Source organism: Pristiophorus japonicus, chromosome 6 (genome assembly GCF_044704955.1).
Source record: "Pristiophorus japonicus isolate sPriJap1 chromosome 6, sPriJap1.hap1, whole genome shotgun sequence".
Taxonomy (NCBI): Eukaryota; Metazoa; Chordata; class Chondrichthyes; family Pristiophoridae; genus Pristiophorus; species Pristiophorus japonicus.
Genome location: NC_091982.1, coordinates 68,428,140 through 68,450,738, shown reverse-complemented (window position 1 = coordinate 68,450,738; position 22,599 = coordinate 68,428,140). Strand labels below are relative to the sequence as shown.

The 22,599-nt window shown below is 45.5% G+C and overlaps 1 protein-coding gene across 1 annotated transcript in view; it reads left to right on the top strand.

The window, feature by feature from the left end:
• LOC139265679 (transmembrane 9 superfamily member 2-like) overlaps nucleotides 1–18,780 on the top strand; it is a 124,772-nt gene extending 105,992 nt beyond the window's left edge. Inside the window, exon 17 of the mRNA XM_070882900.1 lies at nucleotides 17,719–18,780. Coding sequence (XP_070739001.1) covers nucleotides 17,719–17,786 — 68 coding nt within the window. The 3' untranslated portion in view covers nucleotides 17,787–18,780. The remainder of the gene's footprint in view (nucleotides 1–17,718) is intronic.
• Nucleotides 18,781–22,599: the final 3,819 nt, after the last annotated feature.

The window sequence follows — 22,599 nt, the reverse complement described above, 5'->3', positions numbered from 1 at the left end:
AAGAAACTAATTTTTTTATTTGTGGATGTCAAATGAATCAATTTTGATAAAAATTACAATTACAATTTTAAAGTTTGTTCATGATATTTCTGCCTTATCCCCATGTGAGAATCCCAATCTCTTTCGCTCAACATCTTTTTAAAAAATTCAGATAAAAGCAGCCTCTCATTTCCTGATTCCCTGTCTGAGAAATCTGCAACGTGATAGGCTGCTTAGATATGTGTTGCCGTCAGTGCAGCGTTGCACTGTGGATTCCCCGGTGCTGAAATCAATTGAACATCGAAAAAGGCAAACTTCTCACCACAGAGGTCGCGAGATCTCTGGGCAGCTTTCCTCGGGGCCAGTGGCAAGCATCTTTTCTTCGCGGCTGGCCGCAAATTCCGAGTTTTATACAGAATATTTTAAATGCACAGCAGATTGATCATGGGATCCCCATCACCTCCAAGTGCCCCTTCAAGGCACGCACCATCCTGACTTGCACATACTTTGCCTTTCCTTCATTGCTGGCTCGGTATCCTGGAATTCCCTACCTAATGCTATTGTGAGAGCATCATCACAGCAGCTCAAGAATAAAGCCCACCTAGTAATGTTCCCGCTAAGGTGTGGTGACACGTGGCTGTGATTTCAGCAATCTGAAAGGTCCCGTGCAGACTGCTCACCAGCTCTTGCAGTGTAAACACGCCGCATGCGCAGAAATTTGAAGCGATCGGCCATTAAAAGAAAACAAGGCGTGGGGAATAAAACGCCTCTTAGAGAACATTGCCCTCCCCCCAGTGACTTCACAGCAAGTAAAATGGGCAATAGATGCTGTCTTGCCCACCTCCTGGGAACAAACTCGACTTGGATGTGCACTTAAAGTGCCGTAACCTGCAAGACTACGGACCAAGAGCTGGACAGTCATCATCATAGGCGGTCCTTCGAAGTGAGGATGACTTGCTTCCATGCCAAAAAGGGATGAGTTCACAGGTGTTTCAATGAAGGACCCAATATTCCAGATCCCGAACTACATCGTGAAGGGTGGAAGATGCCTGTGCGTGGATTTTTTTAACGTGTGGTGGCCGTTGCACACCAGCCACCACACGGGCTTGACAGAGCTAGGTCTTGGTCCAGTGGCAAGGATTACCCAAGACGACTGGAGACCAGCTCTATTGTACAGTGGGATTAGGTTGGATAGCTGCTTTTTGGCTGGCACCGCCACGGTGAGCCAAATGGCCTCCTTCCGTGCCCTAAATTTCTATGATTCCAAACAAACGAAGGGAGAGGGAAAGGGAGCTGAATGCTTGGGTGTAACCTTCCATCATACTTGGATCTAAACCTTGTTTTTTGTTGATATTGACTAACCCTTAGTGCAGAAGTTATTTAATAAACTGTTCTTATTCTTAAATTCACATGCCCACTATTGTGTTTCTAACACATGTGAGGCTGCACACAGGGAGATTAAAGTAACAGTGACCTCAGTCTTTATTAAGACACTCCAGAGTGAGGAACAGGCCTTAGGGGCTGGCTTATATACAGTGCTCCCAAGGGATGCTGGGATCCCTTGGGACTTCAGAGGATGAGCTCCCTGGTGGCGGAAAATGGGAGTGCATGCTTTACAGATACACAAGATCACTCCCCCCGCTGCCCCCCCCCAAGGCCCCAAAGTCAAAGTGAAAACTATTTACAAGGTGAGGCGGTCGGGAGCCTTTCTTTCCCTGGTGGACCGCCTCGGTACAAATGTCTGTTCTGGTGTGTTGGCTGTGCCCTCGCTGGGCTGGTGTGTTGTTGGCCCTGCAGGGCTGCTCGGTGAGCCTGGTCTTGCTGAGTGTGATGGGTTCGATTTCCTGGTCCGGCGTGGTGTCATTGATCCTTTGGGTGTTTGTTGTGAGCTCGAAAAAGGTGGTGTCTGCTGTGGGTTGTTCAGGGCAGTCTGTGAACCGCAGCCTCGTTTGGTCCAGGTGCTTTCTGCAAATTTGTCCGTTGTCTAGTTTGACTACAAACACCCTACTCCCTTCTTTAGCTATCACCGTGCCCGCGATCCACTTGGGACCATGTCCATAGTTTAGCACATACACAGGGTCATTCAGATCAATTTCCCGTGACACAGTGGCGCGACCATCGTTTACATTTTGTTGCTGCCGCCTGCTCTCTACCTTCTTTTTCTATCATGCAGGTTGGTGTGAACCAGTGAGAGTCTAGTTTTAAGTGTCCTTTTCATGAATAGCTCAGCCGAGGTACCCCTGTGAGCGAGTGGGGTCTCGTGCGGTAGCTGAGCAGTACTCGGGACAGGCGGGTTTGGAGTGAGCCTTCTGTGACTCGTTTAATGCTCTGTTTGATTGTTTGTACTGCCCGCTCTGCCTGCCCATTGGAAGCTGGTTTAAACGGGGCCGAGGTGACATGTTTGATCCCATTGCGGGTCATGAATTCTTTAAATTCGGCACTGGTGAAACCTGGCCCGTTGTCACTGACCAGTATGTCAGGCAGGCCGTGGGTGGCAAACATGGCCCTCACGCTTTCAATGGTGGCGGTGGTGGTGCTTCCCGATATTATTTCACATTCAATCCATTTTGAAAAAGCATCCACCACCACCAGGAACATTTTACCGAGAAACGGGCCCGCATAGTCGACATGGAGGGCCAGGACCACAAACTTAGTGGTGCCTCTCTGAGCGCGTTGCTCAACTGAGCACATACGCTGCATTGCTGTACATAGGACTCTTAAGTCAGAGTCAATACCGGGCCACCACACGTGGGATCTGGCTATCGCTTTCATCATTACCCGGGTGTGTGCTGTGGAGATCCAAGATGAACATCTCCCTGCCCTTTTTGGATAGCACTACGCGGTTCCTCCACAACAGGCAGTCTGCCTGAATGGACAGCGCGTCCTTTCGCCGCTGGAACGGCTTGATTAGCTCTTGCAGTTCAACGGGGATGCTGGCCCAGCTCCCATGCAGTACACAGGTTTTTTTTACTAGGGACAGCAGAGGATCTTGGCTGGTTCAAGTCCTAACCTGGCAGGCCGTGACAGGCGATTTATCATTTTCAAACGCTTCCATGACCATCAACAAGTCTGCGGGCTGCACCATTTCCACCCCCGTGGTGGGCAATGGTAGCTGACTGAGAGCATCCGCACAGTTCTCGGTGCCTGGCCTGTGGCGGATGGTATAGTTATACGCTGATAGCTTGAGTGCCCACCTTTGTATGTGGGCTGAGGCATTAGTATTTATCCCCTTGTTTTCAGCGAACAAGAATGTGAGAGGCTTGTGATCGGTTTCCAGCTCAAATTTGAGGCCAAACAGGTACTGATGCATTTTCTTTACCCAGAACACACGATAATGCCTCTTTCTCAATCATGCTGTAGGCCCTCTCAGTCTTAGACAAGCTCCTGGAGGCATAGGCGACAGGTTGCAACTTCCCCGCAACGTTAGCTTGTTGTAATACACACCCGACTCCGTACGACGACGTTTCACATGCTAGCACAAGTCTTTTACACGGGTTATACAATGCAAGCCGCTTGTTGGAGCATAAAACGTTTCTGGCTTTCTCAAAAGCAATTACTTGTTTTTTTTTCCCATACCCAGTTCTCACCTTTACGCAATAACACATTTAGGGGCCCTAAGAGGGTGCTTAACCCCGGTAGGAAGTTACCAAAATAGTTGAGTCCCAGGAATGACCGCAGCTCTGTGACATTCTGTGGCCTGGGCGCATTCCTGATAGCCTCTGTCTTGGCGTCTGTGGGCCGAATGCCGTCCGCCGCGATCTTTCTCCCCAAAAACTCCACTTCTGTTGCCATGAGGACGCATTTCGACCTCTTCAGCCGCAGTCCTACGCGATCCAGTCGCTGGAGGACCTTCTTCAGGTTTGGTAGGTGCTCGGCGGTGTCCCGACCCGTGACCAATATGTCGTCCTGAAAGACCACTGTGTGTGGTACCGATCTGAGTAGGCTCTCCATGTTTCTCTGGAAGATCGCTGCAGCCGACCGAATTCCAAACGGGCATCTGTTGTAGATGAACAGTCCCTTGTGCGTGTTGATGCAGGTGAGGCTCTTTGAAGACTCCTCCAGCTCCTGCGCCATGTAGGCCGAAGTCAGGTAGAGCTTGGTGAATGTCTTGCCTCCTGCCACCGTCGCAAATAGATCGTCTGCCTTAGGTAGCGGGAATTGGTCCTGTAACGAGAAACGATTAATAATTATTTTATAATCGCCGCAAATCCTGACCGTGCCATCACTTTTGAGTGCTGAAACAATCGGGCTGGCCTACTCGCTGAATTCCACTGGCGAGATGATGCCCTCGCGTTGCAGCCTGTCCAGCTCGATTTCCACACTCTCCCTCATCATGTGAGGTACCGCTCGCGGCTTGTGGTGAATGGGTCGTGCCTCTGGGACCTGGTGGATCCGCACCTTCGCCCCGGAAAAGTTTCCAATGCCTGGCTCAAAAAGGGAAGGAAATTTGTTGAGAACCTGGGTACATGAGGCCTCATCAACATGTGATAGCGCTTGGATATCATCCCAGTTCCAGTGGAATTTGCCCAGCCAGCTCCTTCTAAGCAGTGTGGGGCCATCGCCCGGGACAATCCAGAGTGGCAGTTGTGCACCGTGCCCTCTGACCTTGACCATGGCGCTGCCCAGGACAGTAATAAGCTCTTTGGTTTATATTCTCAGTTTCGTGTTGATGGGGCTCAAGGCTGGTCTGAATGCCTTGTTGCACCACAGTCTCTCAAACATCTTTATACTCATGATGGATTGGCTCGCGCCAGTGTCCAGTTCCATGGCTACGGATAAGCCATTCAATTTTACATTTAGCATTATAGGTGGACATTTCGTCTCAAATGTATGCATCCTGTGTACTTCAGCATCTGCCTCCTGAGGCTCGAAATTGCTTTGATCCACCATGGACCGATCTTCCTCTGCCACATGGTGGTTAGTAGGTTTTGCAGAGCTTGCAGCTCGTTTGCAAGCTCGTTGGAGGTGCCCCATTGTTCCACAGTTCTTGCAAACATACCCTTTGAAGCGGCATGAATAGGCTGAATGGAAGCCTCCACAACGCCAACAAGGTGTGAATTGCCTTGCATTCATCCTTTGATGCGAGCTCTGAGTCATCTGGGTCACCTGAGGCCTGCTGGCAGTTGCAGACTCGTGGGTTCTGCCCTGTACATTTCTGCTCGCAAACACAGTTCCAGTTAATTTATGAACATTGCTAGCACTTGTGTGCTGAGAGATTTGTTTGGTGTTATCACTGGTGGACATAAACGCCTGTGCTATCGCAATGGCCTTACTGAGGGTCAGTGTCTCTATAGTCAAAAGTTTTCGTAGGATGGTCTCGTGGCCAATGCCCAGTACAAAAAGTCTCTGAGCATTTGCTCCAGGTAGCCATCAAACTCACATTGTCCTGCAAGTCGCCTTAGCTCGCCACCTTCAGATCGCTGGCACATGTAGAACCGATACCTCGCCATTAGCACGCTCTCCCTCGGGTTAAGATGCTCCCGAACCAGTGTACACAGCTCCTCATATGACTTATCTGTGGGTTTCACCGGAGCCAGAAGATTCTTCATGAAGCTGTAGGTCGGTGCCCCACAGACCGTGAGGAGGCCCGCTCTCCTTTTTGTAGCGCTTCCTTCTCCGTCCAGCTCTTTGGCTACAAAGTACTGGTTTAACTGTTCGACATAGGCTTCCCAGTCCTCACCCTCCGAGAACTTCTTCAGGACGCCCACAGTTTGCTCCATCTTTGCGTTGGATTCGTATTCTCGTCGCCAGTTATTGTGTTCCTAACACAGATGAGGCTGCACACAGGGAGGCTAAAGTAACAGTGACCTCGGTCTTTAATAAGACACTCTAGAGTGAGGAACAGGCCTTAGAGGGCCGGCTTATTTCCAGTGCTCCCAAAGGATGCTGGGATCCCTTGGGACTTCAGGGGATGAGCTCCCTGGTGGCGGAACATGGGAGTGCATGCTTTACAGATACACAACACCCACAATGCAGGTAATCCCCCAGCTACCTCTGGGCTGCCCGCGTCTGGCCCTGTGGCTGAAAGACAGTACCAGTTAGGATTGCTGTTGCTGTGTTTTAAGTTTCAATTTGCCAATTAGCATGTTGTATCTAGGGCCATATTCCCCACAAAGGGAATCCGACTCTGTAAACAAGAACCACAATTTGCCTTTATGCAGCGCCTTTATAATGAAGAACAATATGTGCAACGGTGTACAGGAAAATGGATGCTGAGCCTCGGAAGGAAAGATTTGAAGTTGTGAATCACGAGGGGCTGGAGAGGCAGAGCGATTCAGGGAGGATGTTGCATCTCAACTCTTACAACTACTTTTATTTTCCTCTTTAAAAAATCTCTCCTGTTTCCAGGTGAGGTTATTTTAAATATATGCCGAGTCATGTCAAAAAAAAATTCCCGGCGAGCCAGCCAGAAGCTAAATCTCACACCTTCAGCATTTATATCTCCTCAGCACTCCGATTCAGTCACTTCTCAATTCACAGAGCTGCAAATTGTGTATTTCTGAACGTTAGTATTTCACCCTCATTCCCCCGCAGTAAAAGCGACTGTAGGATAATGGCTGCAGCTTAAATTATGAGCTGTCTCTGCCCTGCTGTCTGACTGCTTGTCTTCACATTGCAAAGAAAGAAAGAAGTACTTGCATTTATATAGCAACTTTCACAACCACTGGACGTCCCAAAACACTTTACAGCCAATGAAGTACTTTTTGGAGAGTAGTCACTGTGGTAATGTGTGTCGGCAGACCTGTATTCAAGGCTACTGTGGGGCTGTGGCAGCCTCTCTGAAGCAGGTGATCAGATTCTGCTCGGTTTTTTGTTAGCTTAGTATGAACACACAGCAGTGTTGGATGTAAAGCAGTAGCTCGCAGACTTAGGACTTGGCATGCCTAAATAAGCCTGTGCAACCAATAAATAAAATCACATGATTCCATTCAGCTTGACATTTGATTGTGAAAAGCTATTTCTGGTTATCATTTAAAGACATCTGATTAAGAAATACAGAAGGAAGATGCTGGTTTTGAAATTGCATTAAACCTGGCATTGTGTAACCATGGCCACTATAATTTTGAGTTCTGACACTGAATGCTCTTGGGGCATTAAAATGAGGTGGTGTTGTGCGAATGATCATTTTCTGCCTATTTTTAACATGGTGTGCACATCACATGTCACATGAGTAGGATTATACTCACTTTGCGCCATGCAAAATTAATAATCTTTTACTATGAGCAGAAACGAAGGTCAGTTTCTATAATTGCAAAATTTCAAAGAAGTGTTTTCAATTTAATGTCAACAGATTGGGAAGGAAAAAAATTAAGCATCTCAATTAAACTGTTCTAATACAGCAAAATGGAAAGTGAATTAACGATGACAACTTGGGCAGTTTCTTAGTAACAGTTCATACTAATGTTAACTTGTATTCCTATTTGTCAAAGCTGCCCTGTGCATACAGGGAGATTTGTAAAATTTTCCGTTGCTGCTTGCACCTTACTCCACACATTTCTCACTAGTCTTCTCTCGCTTTGCATTCCTGTCACGTGTGAAACTAAGCAGACTATTTCATGATCTTTTTCAACTAGCCTCCTAATCTTGTCTGAACAGAGAGTTCTGTGAAAGGCTGATTCCTGGAAATGATTGCCAGGTGGGCACAAACTGCGCACAGGAATTGGACTTGCAGCTGGGTTACGGTTTTGGACTGCAGGCAGGACTAATTCTTGAAGGGCTCTTTTACCCACCTGTTTGATATTTTTGTGTCTGAGCCAAACATTTTGTGAACTTGTATTACAGTTTGCAACTAAATTTAATGAAAAAAAATACAGCTGCAACTTTCAAAACCAGTAAAATGGGAGTGTCACAGGCTGACGGTATGGAAATAAGAGTAACTGGGGGAGGGATTGAAACTCTCCCTTAAACTGAAGCTACAGGCAGAAAAACTTCATATACGCACCAATACGTACGCACCAATACGTACGCACTCGATTTTCAGCTGAGAATTATTGCAGTTCTGTGTACTTTCCTTTTTTTACTTGCTCCTATTGACTTTTTTTTTCTTCAATTCTCTGCAAGCCATTTTCTCAACCGCCAGGCTGGAGGTAGTGAAGTAGCGAAGCCTCCAGGCAAACCAAGGAGAGTTTGGGGAGGCTGCTACAGTACTTCATCCAACCGTGGGCGTGTCTGAGGGTTGTGAAAACAACTTAAAAGGGATCAATTGGATCGTTTTCATTATGGTTTCAAGCACCACTGCTAGTTTGCCAACATGGACAGGCACTATCCTTTCTCCTTCGACATCTGGGTTCAAAACCAGCCCAAACTGGTGATAAAATGTGCTTCAAAGCTAGTTATTTGCTACAGTACAACAGTGACTACATTTCACAAGTACTTCATTGGCTCTGAAGAGCTTTGGGACATCATGAGGTTGTGAATGGCGCTGTAGAAATGCACGTCTTTCCCTCTCCTGTTTGGGTTTGTAGTAAAATAAGTTTTTGGATTGACCCAGCCCAGATCTTGGTGAATATGGAGGTCACAGCACCTTACTGCCCGTAATTCGGCACAACTTCAGACTAACACAAGAGAAGCCAGGAGGGTCACTGCTATGGGTAATGGGACATGTTTTACTTGTGCAGTAGGGGATGTTTTCTGAGTATGGGGTTAAAGCACATTGCTGTACCTGCCCTGGGAGTGCTCAATGCCGACACGAGGTACCAAGAGTGATAAAGTATTCTACTCCCCACACTCGCATTTGGATGAGTGGAAAACGCACCAAAAAAAAATAGTTACCATAAATTCCTCAAATAAAAACCAGTTTGAAAAGAGGATGATGGGTGGAGGAACTAGGTTTTTATAAAAATAAAACACGCAGCATTATTTTGTCAATTGAATGCTGTAATTTGACGTTAATTAACGATTAGGTGTCAGCAGGTTAATGGAAATTGCTGTATCCCTGGGCAGACCATGTTTCAGCTAATCTAAAATTCACATCACTGGAGCAAAGCCACCTAAATATTAAAAAGCCTTACCACCTCAACACTTACCTTAAACTACTAAATCAAACACCTAGAACTGACTGCAAAATGTTACTCGGCATACCTTCTTTACTTTCCCTGTGCAGTGTGCATTTCCTCAATCACTATTTGTATCTTCTCCCAATTCTGTGTCTCTTAATTTTACTTACTTAACCTATTACATTTTATTTGCTGTTATAGCATATTAGGGTTGTCATGTCTTCAAAAATAATGAAAGATAAATTCAGAGTAAGCAAGCTGCATAAGTTGGACAGAGAGCAGAGCACTGAGGGCACCAGCACATCATTCACAAGCCTCAAGCAAGCTTACAGATTCGAAATGGTGTTCTTCCACAGGATAGTGAACTTATAAAGAGTTTGATTCGGTGTTGGAGAGATCGATAGCATTGCTTGATTTCTTTTCAGCAGAGGTAGATGAAGGGATTTCGTGTTCCTGAAATAGGGGATCAACAATTGGGCGGCGGGAAAGTCCATGAGAGAATAATCTTGCGTGTTCGCTGGATGGAGTGAGCTTGATGGGCCAAACGGCCTTTCCTCACTCTGAATTTTCTTATACCTACCTTCTGTCTGATTGCTTCATCACAAGAGCCATAGACTGTAACGTCAAGGAAGTATGCATATTGGTCAGATCTCATTTTGGTGCCCCTTCTAGGGCCTTGGAGATAGCCCAGTAACAGCAACAATAAAGAAGGAGGCAGTAGTGATATTGGATAGGATAAAAATAGATAGAGGTACTTAAAAGGTTGGCAGTCTTCCAGTCGAAAAGTCACCTGGTCCAGAGGGAAGTAAGGGTGGCCATCATCTTCCAATCCTCCTTGGATATGGGAGTGGTGTGAGAGGACTGGAGGATTGCAAATGTTACACCCTTTTTTTCTAAATAAAGGGGAGAGGGATAAACCCATCAACCACAGGCCAGTGGGGAAACTTTGAGAATAATCTTGAAAAAAAATTAAGGGTTGCAGGAAGAGAGAGACCTGGGGGTGTATGTTCACAAATCTTTGAAGATGGTAGGGCAGGTTGAGAAGGCTGTTTATGGGTTTTATTAATAGAGGAATAGAGTTCAAAAGCAAGGAAGTTATGCTGAGCCTTAATACATCACTGGTTAGATCCCAGCTGGAGTATTGTTTCCAATTCTGGGCACCGCACTTTCGGAAGGATGTCAAGGCCTTTGAGAGGATGCAGAGGAGATTGACCAGAATGGTCCCAGGGGATGAGGGACTTCAGTTACATGGCGAGACTGGAGAAGCTGGGGCTGTTCTCCTTGGACCAGAGAAAGTTAAGAGTTCAAAATTATTGAAGGGTTTTGATAGAGTAAGGAGAAACTGTTTCCAGTGGCAGGTGGGTCAGTAACCAGAGGGCACAGATTAAAGGCCTTTGGCAAAAGGACCAGAGAGGACATGAAGAAATATGTTTTTACACAGTGAGTTGTGATCGGGAACGCGCTGCCCGAAAGGGCGGTGGGAGCAGATTCAGTAACTTTCAAATGAGAATTGGATAAATACTTGAAGGGAAAAATGTTACAGGGCTGTGGGGAAAGTGTGTGGGGAGAGGGACTAATTGGATCGCTCTCAGAGCCGGTATGCTGTATCCATCTAGGATTCTGTGCCAGAGGGCAGATGGGGCTTTGGTTTAAGACGGCACCTCCCGACAGATTATGTGCTGAAGTCTCTGGAATGGGGCTTTGAGCCCATGACTGTCTGACCCACTGAACCAAGGCTGATGCCTTGGGGAGTGTAATCCTGAACTTGAGCTAAACCGGGTAAAAAGCGAATCCAGCATAAATCTCTTCACAAAGCATAGCAAGGATGTATTGTTCCAAAAGGCTGCAGATGGAGAATTAAGTGAGGTGTTTAAAAGGCAGTGAGATACCTGGGAAAGCAGGGTACTAATGGATATGGAAAGAGGACATGGAATTGGGATTCGAAAGTTGGAGCTGTCGCTGCCAACACCCGTGCGAGCCCGATGGGTCAAATACCTCCCGCTGTTCCTTTCGGCGTTTGTCGGTTGGGGAGGACTTTAATCAAGTGAACAGTGAGGATCAGCTTCCACCACAGTTTTCCAGTCAGTGGAGAAACTAGGTGTGACGGATTGATGAGAGAATACCATCTGACCGGGATGTGCGGCTTGCAATCCGTAAAGCCGTCTTGGGTCCCTGCAGCCCACGACATCCAGGTGAGTAGACTCATCCAGCGTGCTCGCAGGGTTAAGTAAACTCACGAAAGACAAAGCTGCATCATTCTTTTTGCATGCATGTCTTTAATAATGGCTCTGATACCATGGAGGGTGATACTTCAAAGGCTTCATATCCAAAAATTAGCATTTAATTCTGAAACTTCAATGTGCATTGTTAGTAAATAAATTTGAGTTGCCATGGAGAATAATAGCTGCTTCTGAAGCTCTGGTTGCTGCTGTTATGGGAACTTATGAACTTCAAATGATTACCAATTGATAAGCAGCACATCATTTAGAAATGAAAGTTGTTATATGCAGATACAGAATTAAAGCTGTGTCCAAATAGACATTTTTCAAACACTGGAAAAGGAAATGTTTAAAACATATTTCAGTTGTTAACTACTGTTTTATGTCTAGAAGAATTAATTTAAAAATTCATGAGTTTGTCTTTTTAGTAAGATTATTAGAATTTAAGATTGGATGCGCAGGTAAAGCGGCAGCTCCTTGCCTTCGAGAAATAGAAGTGTGTGTTTTTGAAGACTGCAGTAATTAAGAGGCAGATTAGCGTGTGATAGGAACATGGGAATTGCTCGAGGAGAAAGGGCCCGGGTCCATCTCGTTCATCATCTCCCAGCCTGGGAGTCGCATGATCCAACGATACTGGGGTTGTTGACCAATCACAGCGACCAATCTTGATCAATGGGTCTACAACAGACCCAGACACGAAGTGAGGAAAATCCCCAGTGGGGGAGAGCTTTAGGAACCACAGGTCCACAGTCCTCTGTTTCCCCCCGCCCCCACCCCCCCCCCCACTGAACTCACTGCATTCCCCACAAGGCACGGCTCACATTACTCACATACTGGGTCCCAAAATGGTATCTTCTGATATAAGTCCCAAGCTCCTGTATTCTGCTGGCTGCCACATTGCTTTCTGCCCAAGAACCAGGAGGGTTCCAAACACCAGTTACATTTTAATGCCAGGAGAGAGCTGTCTGACCAACAGGCATCCTGCTAACTTCAATAACCAGGTTTGAAGAGTTTCCCCATCACACAGCCAGCCTGAAGATTTGGAAAAGGAGCCCTCAATTTATTGAGATTTAGTTAACAGTAGTTTCTAGATTTGACCTTTCACCTTGCAACAGATTTTATTCGAAGGTATTAAATAGGTTTGAGTCTGAGTTACAACCGATTGAGGTTGTTCAATCTCTTTTAGTCTCTTTTAAAGAATTTGTCCTTGTCATTAATGATTTACCTACATTTTACAAATGAGCCATAGTGTTTCCTGTAAACACTTTTTGATTTAAAAATAAATTCTTCTCCCTCCATTGAAGCATCTGCCCCATACTATAGGATGAAAGCCCACCTTGATTAGTTCTGGATAAAACGAGCACTGAGCACACACACAGTGCTGTGACTCAGACGGATGTTGATGCACGAGGCCTCCAAACCCATGTCCAGCGTCCCAAGACCGTGCGCTATTGCATCAGTTGTTTTGCCCCAGATAAGAGTTGTGCTTTCTGTTCCTGGTGCCATATCTCTCTGTTGAATTTGTAAAGCCCTGATCTGTCAGTTTGTAGTAGATTAGATTTTGCGTGCATATACAGTCTTGCACATAGGGCCAGAGGTTATGCTTTGAAATTGTTGAACTCGATGTTGAGTCCAGAAGGCTGTAAAGTGCCTAAACGAAAGATGAGGTGCTGTTCCTCGTGTTTGTGTTGAGCTTCATTGGAACAGTGTAGGAGGCAGAGGACAGAGAGGTCAGAGTGGGAGTGGAGCGAGGAATTAAAGTGACAGACGACCGGAAGTTCAGGGTCACACTTACGGACTGAACGGAGGTGTTCAGCAAAGCGGTCACCCAATCTACGCTTGGTCTCCCCCAATCGTGAGCAGCGAATACAGTATACTGAATTGAAAGAAGTACAAGTAAATCGCTGTTTCACCTGGAAGGAGTGTTTGGGGCCCTGGACAATGGGAAGGGAGGGGCTAAAAGGGCAGTTGTTACATCTGTGCTTGCACGGGAAGGTACCGTGGAATGCATCATCGCAAACATCGCAACAGACAATTGAACCAATTAGATAATTCGCTTTCTGGACACTTAGACTGTGACACCCCAAATTTGATAGCCATTTTGGGGGGGTGTCAGCCTGCACACATGCACTATACACGCGACACATTTCATTTTATACACGCAATATAAAATTCTCGTTATGCTACACAGGGATCCCAGTTACAGGAAATGGGTTCTGTTACTGGGATCATTAAGTACAAAAGGATGGGTACTATACATAGCCTGTAATACAATCTGGTACATTGCCACTTGGGTTATTGTGCCTAATTTTGGTTACCATAAATTAATTATATTGAAGATGCAGAAGAGGGCGATTAGGTGCCACATAAAAGGTTACTGCACAAGATAAAAGTTCACTGGGTTGGGGGTAATATATTAGCATGGATGGAGGATTAGCTCACTAACAGAAAACAGAGAGTCGGGATAAATGGTTCATTCTCTGGTTGGCAGTCAGTAACTAGTGGGGTGCAGGGACTGAGTGTAACGTAGCCAAGTTTGCTGATGATGTAGAATGAGAGATGATCTTATCGAAATGTATAAGATTATGAGGGGGCTTGACAAGGTAGATGCAGAGAGGATGTTTCCACCAACAGGGGAGACTAGCACTAGGGGGCATAATCTTAGAATAAGGGGCCGCCCATTTAAAACAGATGAGGAGAAATTTCTTCTGAGGATTGTAAATCTGTGGAATTCGTTGCCTCAGAGAGCTGTGGAAGCTGGGAACATTGAAGAAATTTAAGACTGAAATAGACAGTTTCTTAAACGATAAGGGGTTATGGGGAGCTGGCAGGGAAGTGGACCCGAGTTCATGATCGTATCAGCCATGATCGTATTAAATGGCAGAGCAGGCTCGAGGGGCCGTATGGCCTACTCCTGCTCCTATTTCTTATGTTCTTAAGAGTTCTTTGTTGTGGGGATAAGCTCCCACGAATGAAGGTCAACTAATTTGAAGAAATGTGCACTCAACGAGGACTTCATTGAGGTTTATAAAATGAAGGGATTAAATAGTTAGTCGACAGGCTATTTGAGATGGATAGCAGATGTTAGGACTGGGAGTTATAAACTAAGCAAAGAGTTGGGTTAGATGCCAGATGTTGTTTCCTACAGAGTCAGCAATCTGGAACAAACTGCCGAGAGGTGGTAAGGATGCAGTCAAGTAAGAATATAAGAATAGGAGCAGGATTAGGCCATACAGTCCCTCGAGCCTGCTCCGTCATTCAGTAAGATGATGGTTGAACTTCTACTTCAACTCCACTTTCCTGCACTATCCTCATAAGCCTTAACTCCCTTAGTGCCCAAAAATCTATTGATCTCCGCCTTGAATATACTCAACGACTGAGCCTCCATAGCCCTCTGGGGCAGAGAATTCCAAAGATTCACCACCCTCTGAGTGAAGAAATTCCTCCTCATCTCAGTCCTAAATGGCCGACCCCTTATCCTGCAAATATGTCCCCTAGTTCTAGACTCCACAGCCAGGGGAAACAGCCGCTCAGCATCTACAATGTCAAGCCCTGTAAGAATTTTATACATTTCAATGAGATCACACCTCATTCTTCTAAACTCCAGAGAATATTGGCCCATGCCACTCAATCTCTCTTCATAGCACAGCCCTCTCATCCCAGGATTAATCTAGTGAACCTTTGTTGCACCCCCTCTAAGGCAGGTACATCCTTCCTTGGGTAAGGAGACTAAAACTATACATATACTTCAGGTGTGGTCTCACCAAAGCCATATATAATTGTAGAAAGAATTCCTTACTCTTGTTTTCCAACCCTCTTGCAATAAAGGCTTACATTGCCTTCCTAATTGCTTGCTGTACCTACATGTTAGCTTTGTGATTGGTGTACAAGGACATCTAAATCTCTCTGAATACCGACATTAACTCGTGTCTGTCCTTTTTAAAAAATATTCTGCTTTTCCATTCTTGGATAATTTCATATTTACCCACATTGCCACCTTGCCCAATCACTTAACCAGTTTGCGTCTTTGCGTCCTCCTCACAGCTTACTTTTCCAACTAACTTTGTATCTTCAGCAAACGTTGATACATTACACTTGCTTCCCTCATCTAAATCATTAACCTAGATTGTGAATAGCTGAGGCCCCAGCACTGATCCTTGTGGCACCCCACTACTTACACCCTGCCATCTCTCAAATTACCCGTTGATTCCTTCTCTCTGTTTTCTGTCCGTTAACCAATCCTCTATCCATGCTAATGTATTATCCCCAATCCCATGAGCCCTAATCTTGTGTAACAACCTCTTATGTGTGGCACCTTATCGAATGGCATCTGAAAATACAAATACACTACATCTACTGGTTTCCCCTTATGTACCCTGCTAGTTACAACCTCAAATTTCTAGTAAATTTGTCCAACACTTTCATAAAACCATGCTGATTCTGCCTGATCGTCGTGATTTTTCCAAGTGGCTTGTTACCACGTCATTTCTACAGTCCTTTAAAAGGGAGCTTGGCGAGTTCCTGAGAGATGAGGGCATTTCCAGTTGTCGGGGGGGGAAAAGAAAGAACTTGTATTTCTTTTGAGACTTTCAAGTCGCAAAGCATTCCACAGCCAATGAAGTACTTTTGAAATATAGTCACGGTTGTAATGCTGTGTAAAATCGGGCATAGGCAAACCAATTGGAGCCGATCCCGACAGGGATTGTCATTCACTTGTGGCTGATTGGGTGCATGACTGTCCACCTGTTTTCCCCATGCCAAAGTCTGGAAATGCTGCGAAGCCAACCTTATTCTGGGTGGTTGGCATAGTAGGTGGATGCTTCTGCTGTCTATCTGCCCAGCAACTAATCCCCCGGACACGGCAACTCTGCCGAACAGCACACTGGAAGAACTCCCCTACTTCTCTCTGAATAGTACCAGGGTGTATCTTTACGTTACTTGAGCAGTGGCAGATGGGGGCTCGGTTTAACATCTCATCTGAAAGACAGCGCCTCCGACAGTGCAACACTCCATCAGTACTCATCATCATAGGCAGTCCATTGAAATCGAGGAAGACTTCCACTCTAAAAATGAGTTCTCAGGTGGCTGTACAGTCCAGTGTGGGAATTACACAGGTGGGGCAGACAGTTGTTGAAGGAAGGGGTGGGTGGGGAGTCTGGTTTGCTGCATGCTCCTTCCGCTGTCTGAGCTTGTTTTCTGCATGCTCTCGGCGTGCTCAGCGCCCTTCCGGGTGCTCTTCCTCCACTTAGGGCGGCCTTGGGACAGGGACTCCCAGGTGTCAGTGGGGATGTTGCATTTTATCAGGGAGGCTTTGAGGGTGTCCTTGTAACGTTTCTTCTGCCCACCTGGGGCTCACTTTCCGTGTAGGAGTTCCGAGTCGAGCGCTTGCTTTGGGAGTCTCGTGTCAGGCATGCGGACAATGTGGCCCGCCCAACGGAGCTGATTGTGGTCAATGCTTCGATGCTGGGAATGTTGGCCTGAGTGTGAACACTGACGTTGGTGCATCTATCCTGCCAATGGATTTGTAGGATCTTGCGGAGGCAGATCTGTGGTACTTCTCCAGCGCTTTGAGGTGTCTGCACATCTCTGAGCCATGTAGGAGGGTGGGTTTCACTACAGCCTTGTAGAACATAAGCTTGGTGCCTTTGACACTGTCAACCGTGAGGGACTATGGAGCCTCCTCCGTTCTGGCTGCCCCCAAAAGTTTGTCACCAATCCCCTCAGTACTACATTGGAGTGTCAGCCTGGATTAGGTGCTCAAGTCTCTGGAGTGACACTTGAACCCACAGGGACAGAGCTGAAAGCGCCATCAACCAGGCAGACACCATATATTGGGAGAAATGAACAAATGAAAATATTTCAATGTTAAGCAAACGCTGCAAACCCGTTGTGGGAGGTAGAGCAAAAAAATATATAATAGAATTAAAGGTTTTGAGGAGGGAGGAACAACAGAACTTGCTTGAGTCTTAAGAATTATTTTTTTAGGTTGGTGGCAAGTAGTGTTAGAAATAAATCTGAGGCCCTGTCAGTAAGGTGTGTGTGTTTTTATTTCAAACCAGTTATAGAGTCATAAAATACTATAGCACAGCAGGAGGCCATTTGGCCCATCGTGTCAAGTTAGTCCCACTCCCCTGCTCTTTCCCCATAGCTGACAATTTTTTCTCCGAATACTTATCCAATTCCCTTTTTGAAGTATCTGGTGATGTGTTGCAATAGTACCTTTTGAATGTTACAGCAATGGGTGAAAGTGCTGCCTTTATGTGAGAACATGTCCATAGAAAGCCGCATTCTTTGAGCAGTGTTGCAATAGAGCCACTATTATGAATTGCAGCTACCTGAATGCATCACTGAGGGAATGGCCAAAACCAGGGCTGGAAAGCTGCCATTGCTGTTGCCAGTGAAACCCCAATGATGATTAAACCTTAACGTGAAGGTATTGGTGAATCAGGTTTTTTTCTGTCTACAATACTATCTTGTGTGATTGATTAACCTGTTTGCGCCATAATTGTTTTTCTTTGTTTCAGGAACTATTGGATTTTTTGCCTGTTTCTGGTTCGTCAACAAGATTTATAGTGTCGTGAAGGTGGATTAATAATGGACTCGTGTGGAGCAAGCTACGATGTGTATTTTCTTTTTCTTTGCATTTAAAATATTTATCATATAGCTTCAATTCCTGAAAATTTTCTAGAGAACACTTCACCTTTAATTGCAAATCTACGATAATAGTGATAATAAAAAATAATTTAGTTCATGATCACTGTCATTTTGCAATCATGTACTTATGGTTAAAGTAACAAGTCAGGACAAGCTTGGCTGGCAACTGTACATTCGGAGGTCTTTAATTCCACGCATAGGCTTTTTCCTTTCTGTTTGGTTTGTGGTGCATGCTTGGGCTCCCTCTCTGCCTCCGTGCCATTGGCGGGATGGGGGGTCTCGCCCAGCAGGAAGGCATGCTTGGATACCTGGCTGCAGATTTCCAGCGGTGCATTCGAACCGTTGGGGGGAGGGGGGAGATCAAACAGAGCAGCAGCATGCCTGGATTTTCAACACGCACTTCCGCCAATCGAGGCTCCCCACTGGTAGCACTGGGTCGGGGAACGACTCCTGCTCTGTTTATTCCAAAGATGTCAGTCATTCTGCTCTGGTGTTTTTCAGTTCCAAGGTTTGTGCTTCAATAGATAATTGAATAATTTTACTAAAAAGCAATGTGAATTTGGGAGTTCTGCATTTAAAAAAAAAAAAAATTGCAATAATATCAATTGATTGTACATAGCCACTCTGTATTTCCCTTTCTAATGTAAATATATACGGAGTGGCATTAACTGATCTCTTTCCCCCCCCACTTCTGTTTAAAGTTAGATTTGACTTTGTTCCCATGTCCCCACAGCAGCAGAGATTCGATGTTCTTTTATCTGTGTTTTCTTGTACTGTGATATTTTGTAAATAGTCCCAAGATCCACATTCATTTGTGTAATTAGTACATTAAATAGCACAGGTTGGTGGCTTCATTATTTCTCCGCAGTGCCTGATTATGTCTTGAACATATACCAATATTTGTTCAATAAACTTAAGATGACTCACCCTTTTTACCTGTATAATGTTCTTAATAAATCTTCACAGTAAATGTTTCACTTCATCAATTTACAAGAAAAAGATTTTCAGAATCTGTTCAGGCTGCATTTACATTTACAAATTCCACCTTTTGGGGGTCTATTTGGACTTGCCTTAAACATACGCACGCACACAGATCACGAAACTCAACAACATTTAACAAAGCTCAAAGGCACAATCTTAACATTGGAACTAGACCATCTAGGAGTGAAATCAGGAAGCAATATTCGTGCAAAGGGTAGTGGAACTTGATACCTCTCTTCCCCAGAAGGCTGTGGTCGCTGGGGGCTAATTAACATTTTCAAGACTGAGATCGATAGGTTTTTGTTGAGTAAGGTAATCGAGAGATATGGTGCAAAGGTGGATAAGTGGACTTGAACTATAGATCAAACATGATCTAATTGAATGCCTCAAGGGGCTGAATGACCTCTTCCTGTTCCTATGTTCAAGCAAGACTAGTGCTTAGAATAAATCAGTTCTCACTCACCCCGCTCCCACCCCCACCGATAAGAATATATTTGTAGAATGTCATCTAAAGATGTATTCCTGACCAATGAAGTGACAACCCTGAAATGAAACTGGTCAAGGATCGAAATCTTGGAGTTTCACAAGAGAGATGGAGTAGACTAGACACTTTTTCTCTCTAGTATAATATATAATTCTTCCTGGGCTTGACTATGTTAATGCTGAGGGTGTTTCCCCTGGCTGGGGAATCTAGAACACGGGGTCACACCTCAAAATAAAGGATCGGCCATTCAGGACTGAGATGAGAAATTTTTTCACTCAAATGGTTGTGAATCTTTGGAATTCTCCACCCCGGAGAGCTGTGGATGTTCAGTCGTTGAGTATATTCAAGACAGAGGTCACTAAATTTTAGGAAATGAAGGCATATGGAGATAGTGCGAGAAGGTGGAAGGTCAGCCATGATCCTTATTAAATGGCGGAGCAGGCTCGAGGGGCCGAATGGCCGACTCCTGCTCCTAATGTTCTCCTATTTTAATATTGTATTGAAGGTTAGGGACAAGTCTCTCTGACTTGGAAGTTTTACTTATGCTCCTGCAACTACCGCCCAAAAAATTAAGTAAATCGAATAGAGTCAGGAACACAAGTTTACATTAATAAATCCAATCGGGAATTCTGGAGTAAGCTCTTTATCCAGAGAGTGGGGAGAATGTGGAACTTAGTACCACAGAGTAATTGAGGCAAATAGTATAGATCCATTTAAGGGGAAGCTGGATAAACACACGAGGGGGAAAGAAATAGAAGAATATGTTGAAGGGGTGGGAGGGGGCTAGTGTGGAGCATAAACACCGGCACGGAATGGTTCATTGGTGTAAATACTGTGTAATGAACAATATTTGAGATGAATCAATGATTTAAAAAAAAATCTCTGGTGCAGTTGGTTGGTGCATTGTCCCTTTAACTCCAGGATCTGGGGTTGTATGTGTGCAGGATGGGGCAGTACTAAACAGTTTTGAGGCTCTATTTGGGCCAGCCAAAATAAATGTCCCCATCACTTGACACTAATTGGTGTTCAGAGATATAGGAATAGCCAGGCTGGGGAATGGAAATACACTTATTGCAGTACAGAACAACACACATTATCATAGGAGCAAAGATCATTTGACCACTGGGAACAGAACATTTAGAGTTCAGTGGGCAAGAGTTTGGGAACATTTTGGGGCATCTTGGCATTGTAAGAACTCGAGAGGAGGTCAAATAGAGTATTGGAGCACTTGGGGCAAGGGATAGCAAACGTACAGGTGATGTGATGAGTGAGCATGGGGCATTTGGAGAAGGCTATGCGCATGGGGCGAGGAAAAGAAGTGAATGGGCAACTGGAAGCCGGGAGTGGCTAGGGACGGGACGGGACAGGGCATTGGCAGCTGAGGCATCTGCCAGGAACGGTGAAATCTGGGGTTTGGGACTTCTAATGGTAACAATATGACAAAGTCTGGTCCATAGGAGTGATATTAGGGACATGGAAACAGGAGCTAGTCATTCAAGCAAGTGTTTCCCATAGTACAACAGTGACTACACTCCAAAAGTAATTCATTCGCTGTAAAGCGATTTATGATGTCCGGTGGTCATGAAAGGCGCTATATAGAATTGTAGAAATTTACAGCACAGGAGGCCATTTGGCCCATCGTGTCCCGCCGTCTGACAAAGAGCTATCCAGTCTAATCCCACTTTCCAGCTCTTGATCCATAGACCTGTAGGTTATGACACTTCAAGTTCACATCCAAATACTTTTTAGATGTGAGGGTTTCTGCCTCCACTACCCTTTCAGGCAGTGAGTTCCAGATCCCCATCACCCTCTGGGTGAAAAATTTTCCCCTCAAATCCCCTCTAAACCTCCCCCCAATTACGTTAAATCTATGCCCTCTAGTTGTTGATCCCTGCTAAGGGAAATAGATCCTTCCTATCCATTCTATCTATGGCCCTCATAATTTTATACACCTCAATCAGGTCTCCCTTCAGCCTCCTCTATTCCAAAGAAAACAACCCCAGCCTATCCAATCTTTCCTCAAAGCTAAAATTCTCCAGTCCCGGCAACGTCCTCGTAAATCTCCTCTGTACCCTCTCTAGTGCAATCATCTTTCCTGTGATGTGGTGACCAGAACTGCACGCAGTACTCTAGCTGTGGCCTAACTAGTGTTTTATACAGTTCAAGCATGACCTCCCTGCTCTTGTATTCCGTGCCTCAGCTAATAAATGCAAGTATTCCGTATGCCTTCTTAACCACCTTATCTATCTGGCTTGCTACCTTCAGGGATCTGTGCACATTCAATCCAAGGTCCCTTTGTTCCTCTACATTTCTCAGATTCCTACCATTTATTGTGTATTCCTTGCCCTGTTAGCCCTCCCCAAATGCATTACCTCACATTTTTCCGATTGAATTGCATTTGCCACTGTTCTGACCGCCTGACCAGTTCATTGATCATTATCATCATCATAGCCGGTCCCTCGAAGCGAGGATGACTTGCTTCCATGCCAAAAAGGGCTGAGTTCACAGGTGTTTCAATGAAGCCCCTAATATTCCACGTCCCGAATTACATGTTGAAAGGTTGAAGATGCCTGTGCGTGGATTTTTTTTAACGTGTGGTGGCTGGTGTGCAACGGCCACCACACGGGCTTGATAGAGCTAGGTCTTGGTCCAGTGGCAAGGATTAACCAAGACGACTGGAGACCAACTCTGCCGCACAGACCGAGTGCGCACACATATCGTAGTGTGGGCTGGCCCGTGCAGAAAACAAAATTTGACATCGAGCCACATAAGAAATTACGACAGATCACCAAAAGCTTGGTCAAAGAGGCAGGTTTCAGGAGCGTCTTAAAGGAGGAAAGAGAGGCGGAGAGGTTTAGGCAGGAAGTTCCAGAGCTTGGGGCCTTGGCAGCTGAAGGCACAGCTGCCAATGATGGAATGATGAAACCTGGGAGTCCCTGATACTTGGGAGTCCCTGGCCCAAGACCACCTTAAGTGGAGGAAGTGCATCCGAGAGGATGCTGAGCACCTCGAGTCTCATCGCCGAGAGCATGCAGAAATCAAGCGCAGGCAGCGGAAAGAGCGTGCGGCAAACCTGTCCCACCCTGCCCCCCCCACTTCCCTCAACGACTATCTGTCCCACCTTCATTGATATCGTCCTGCAGTCTACAGCTTTCTTCTTCTTTATAGACCACACAGCCAATTTTTGTTTCATCTGCAAACTTCTTAATCATACCCACTATATTTAAGTCTAAGTCATTGATAAATATCACAAAAAGCAAGGGACCCAGCACTGAGCCCTGCGGAA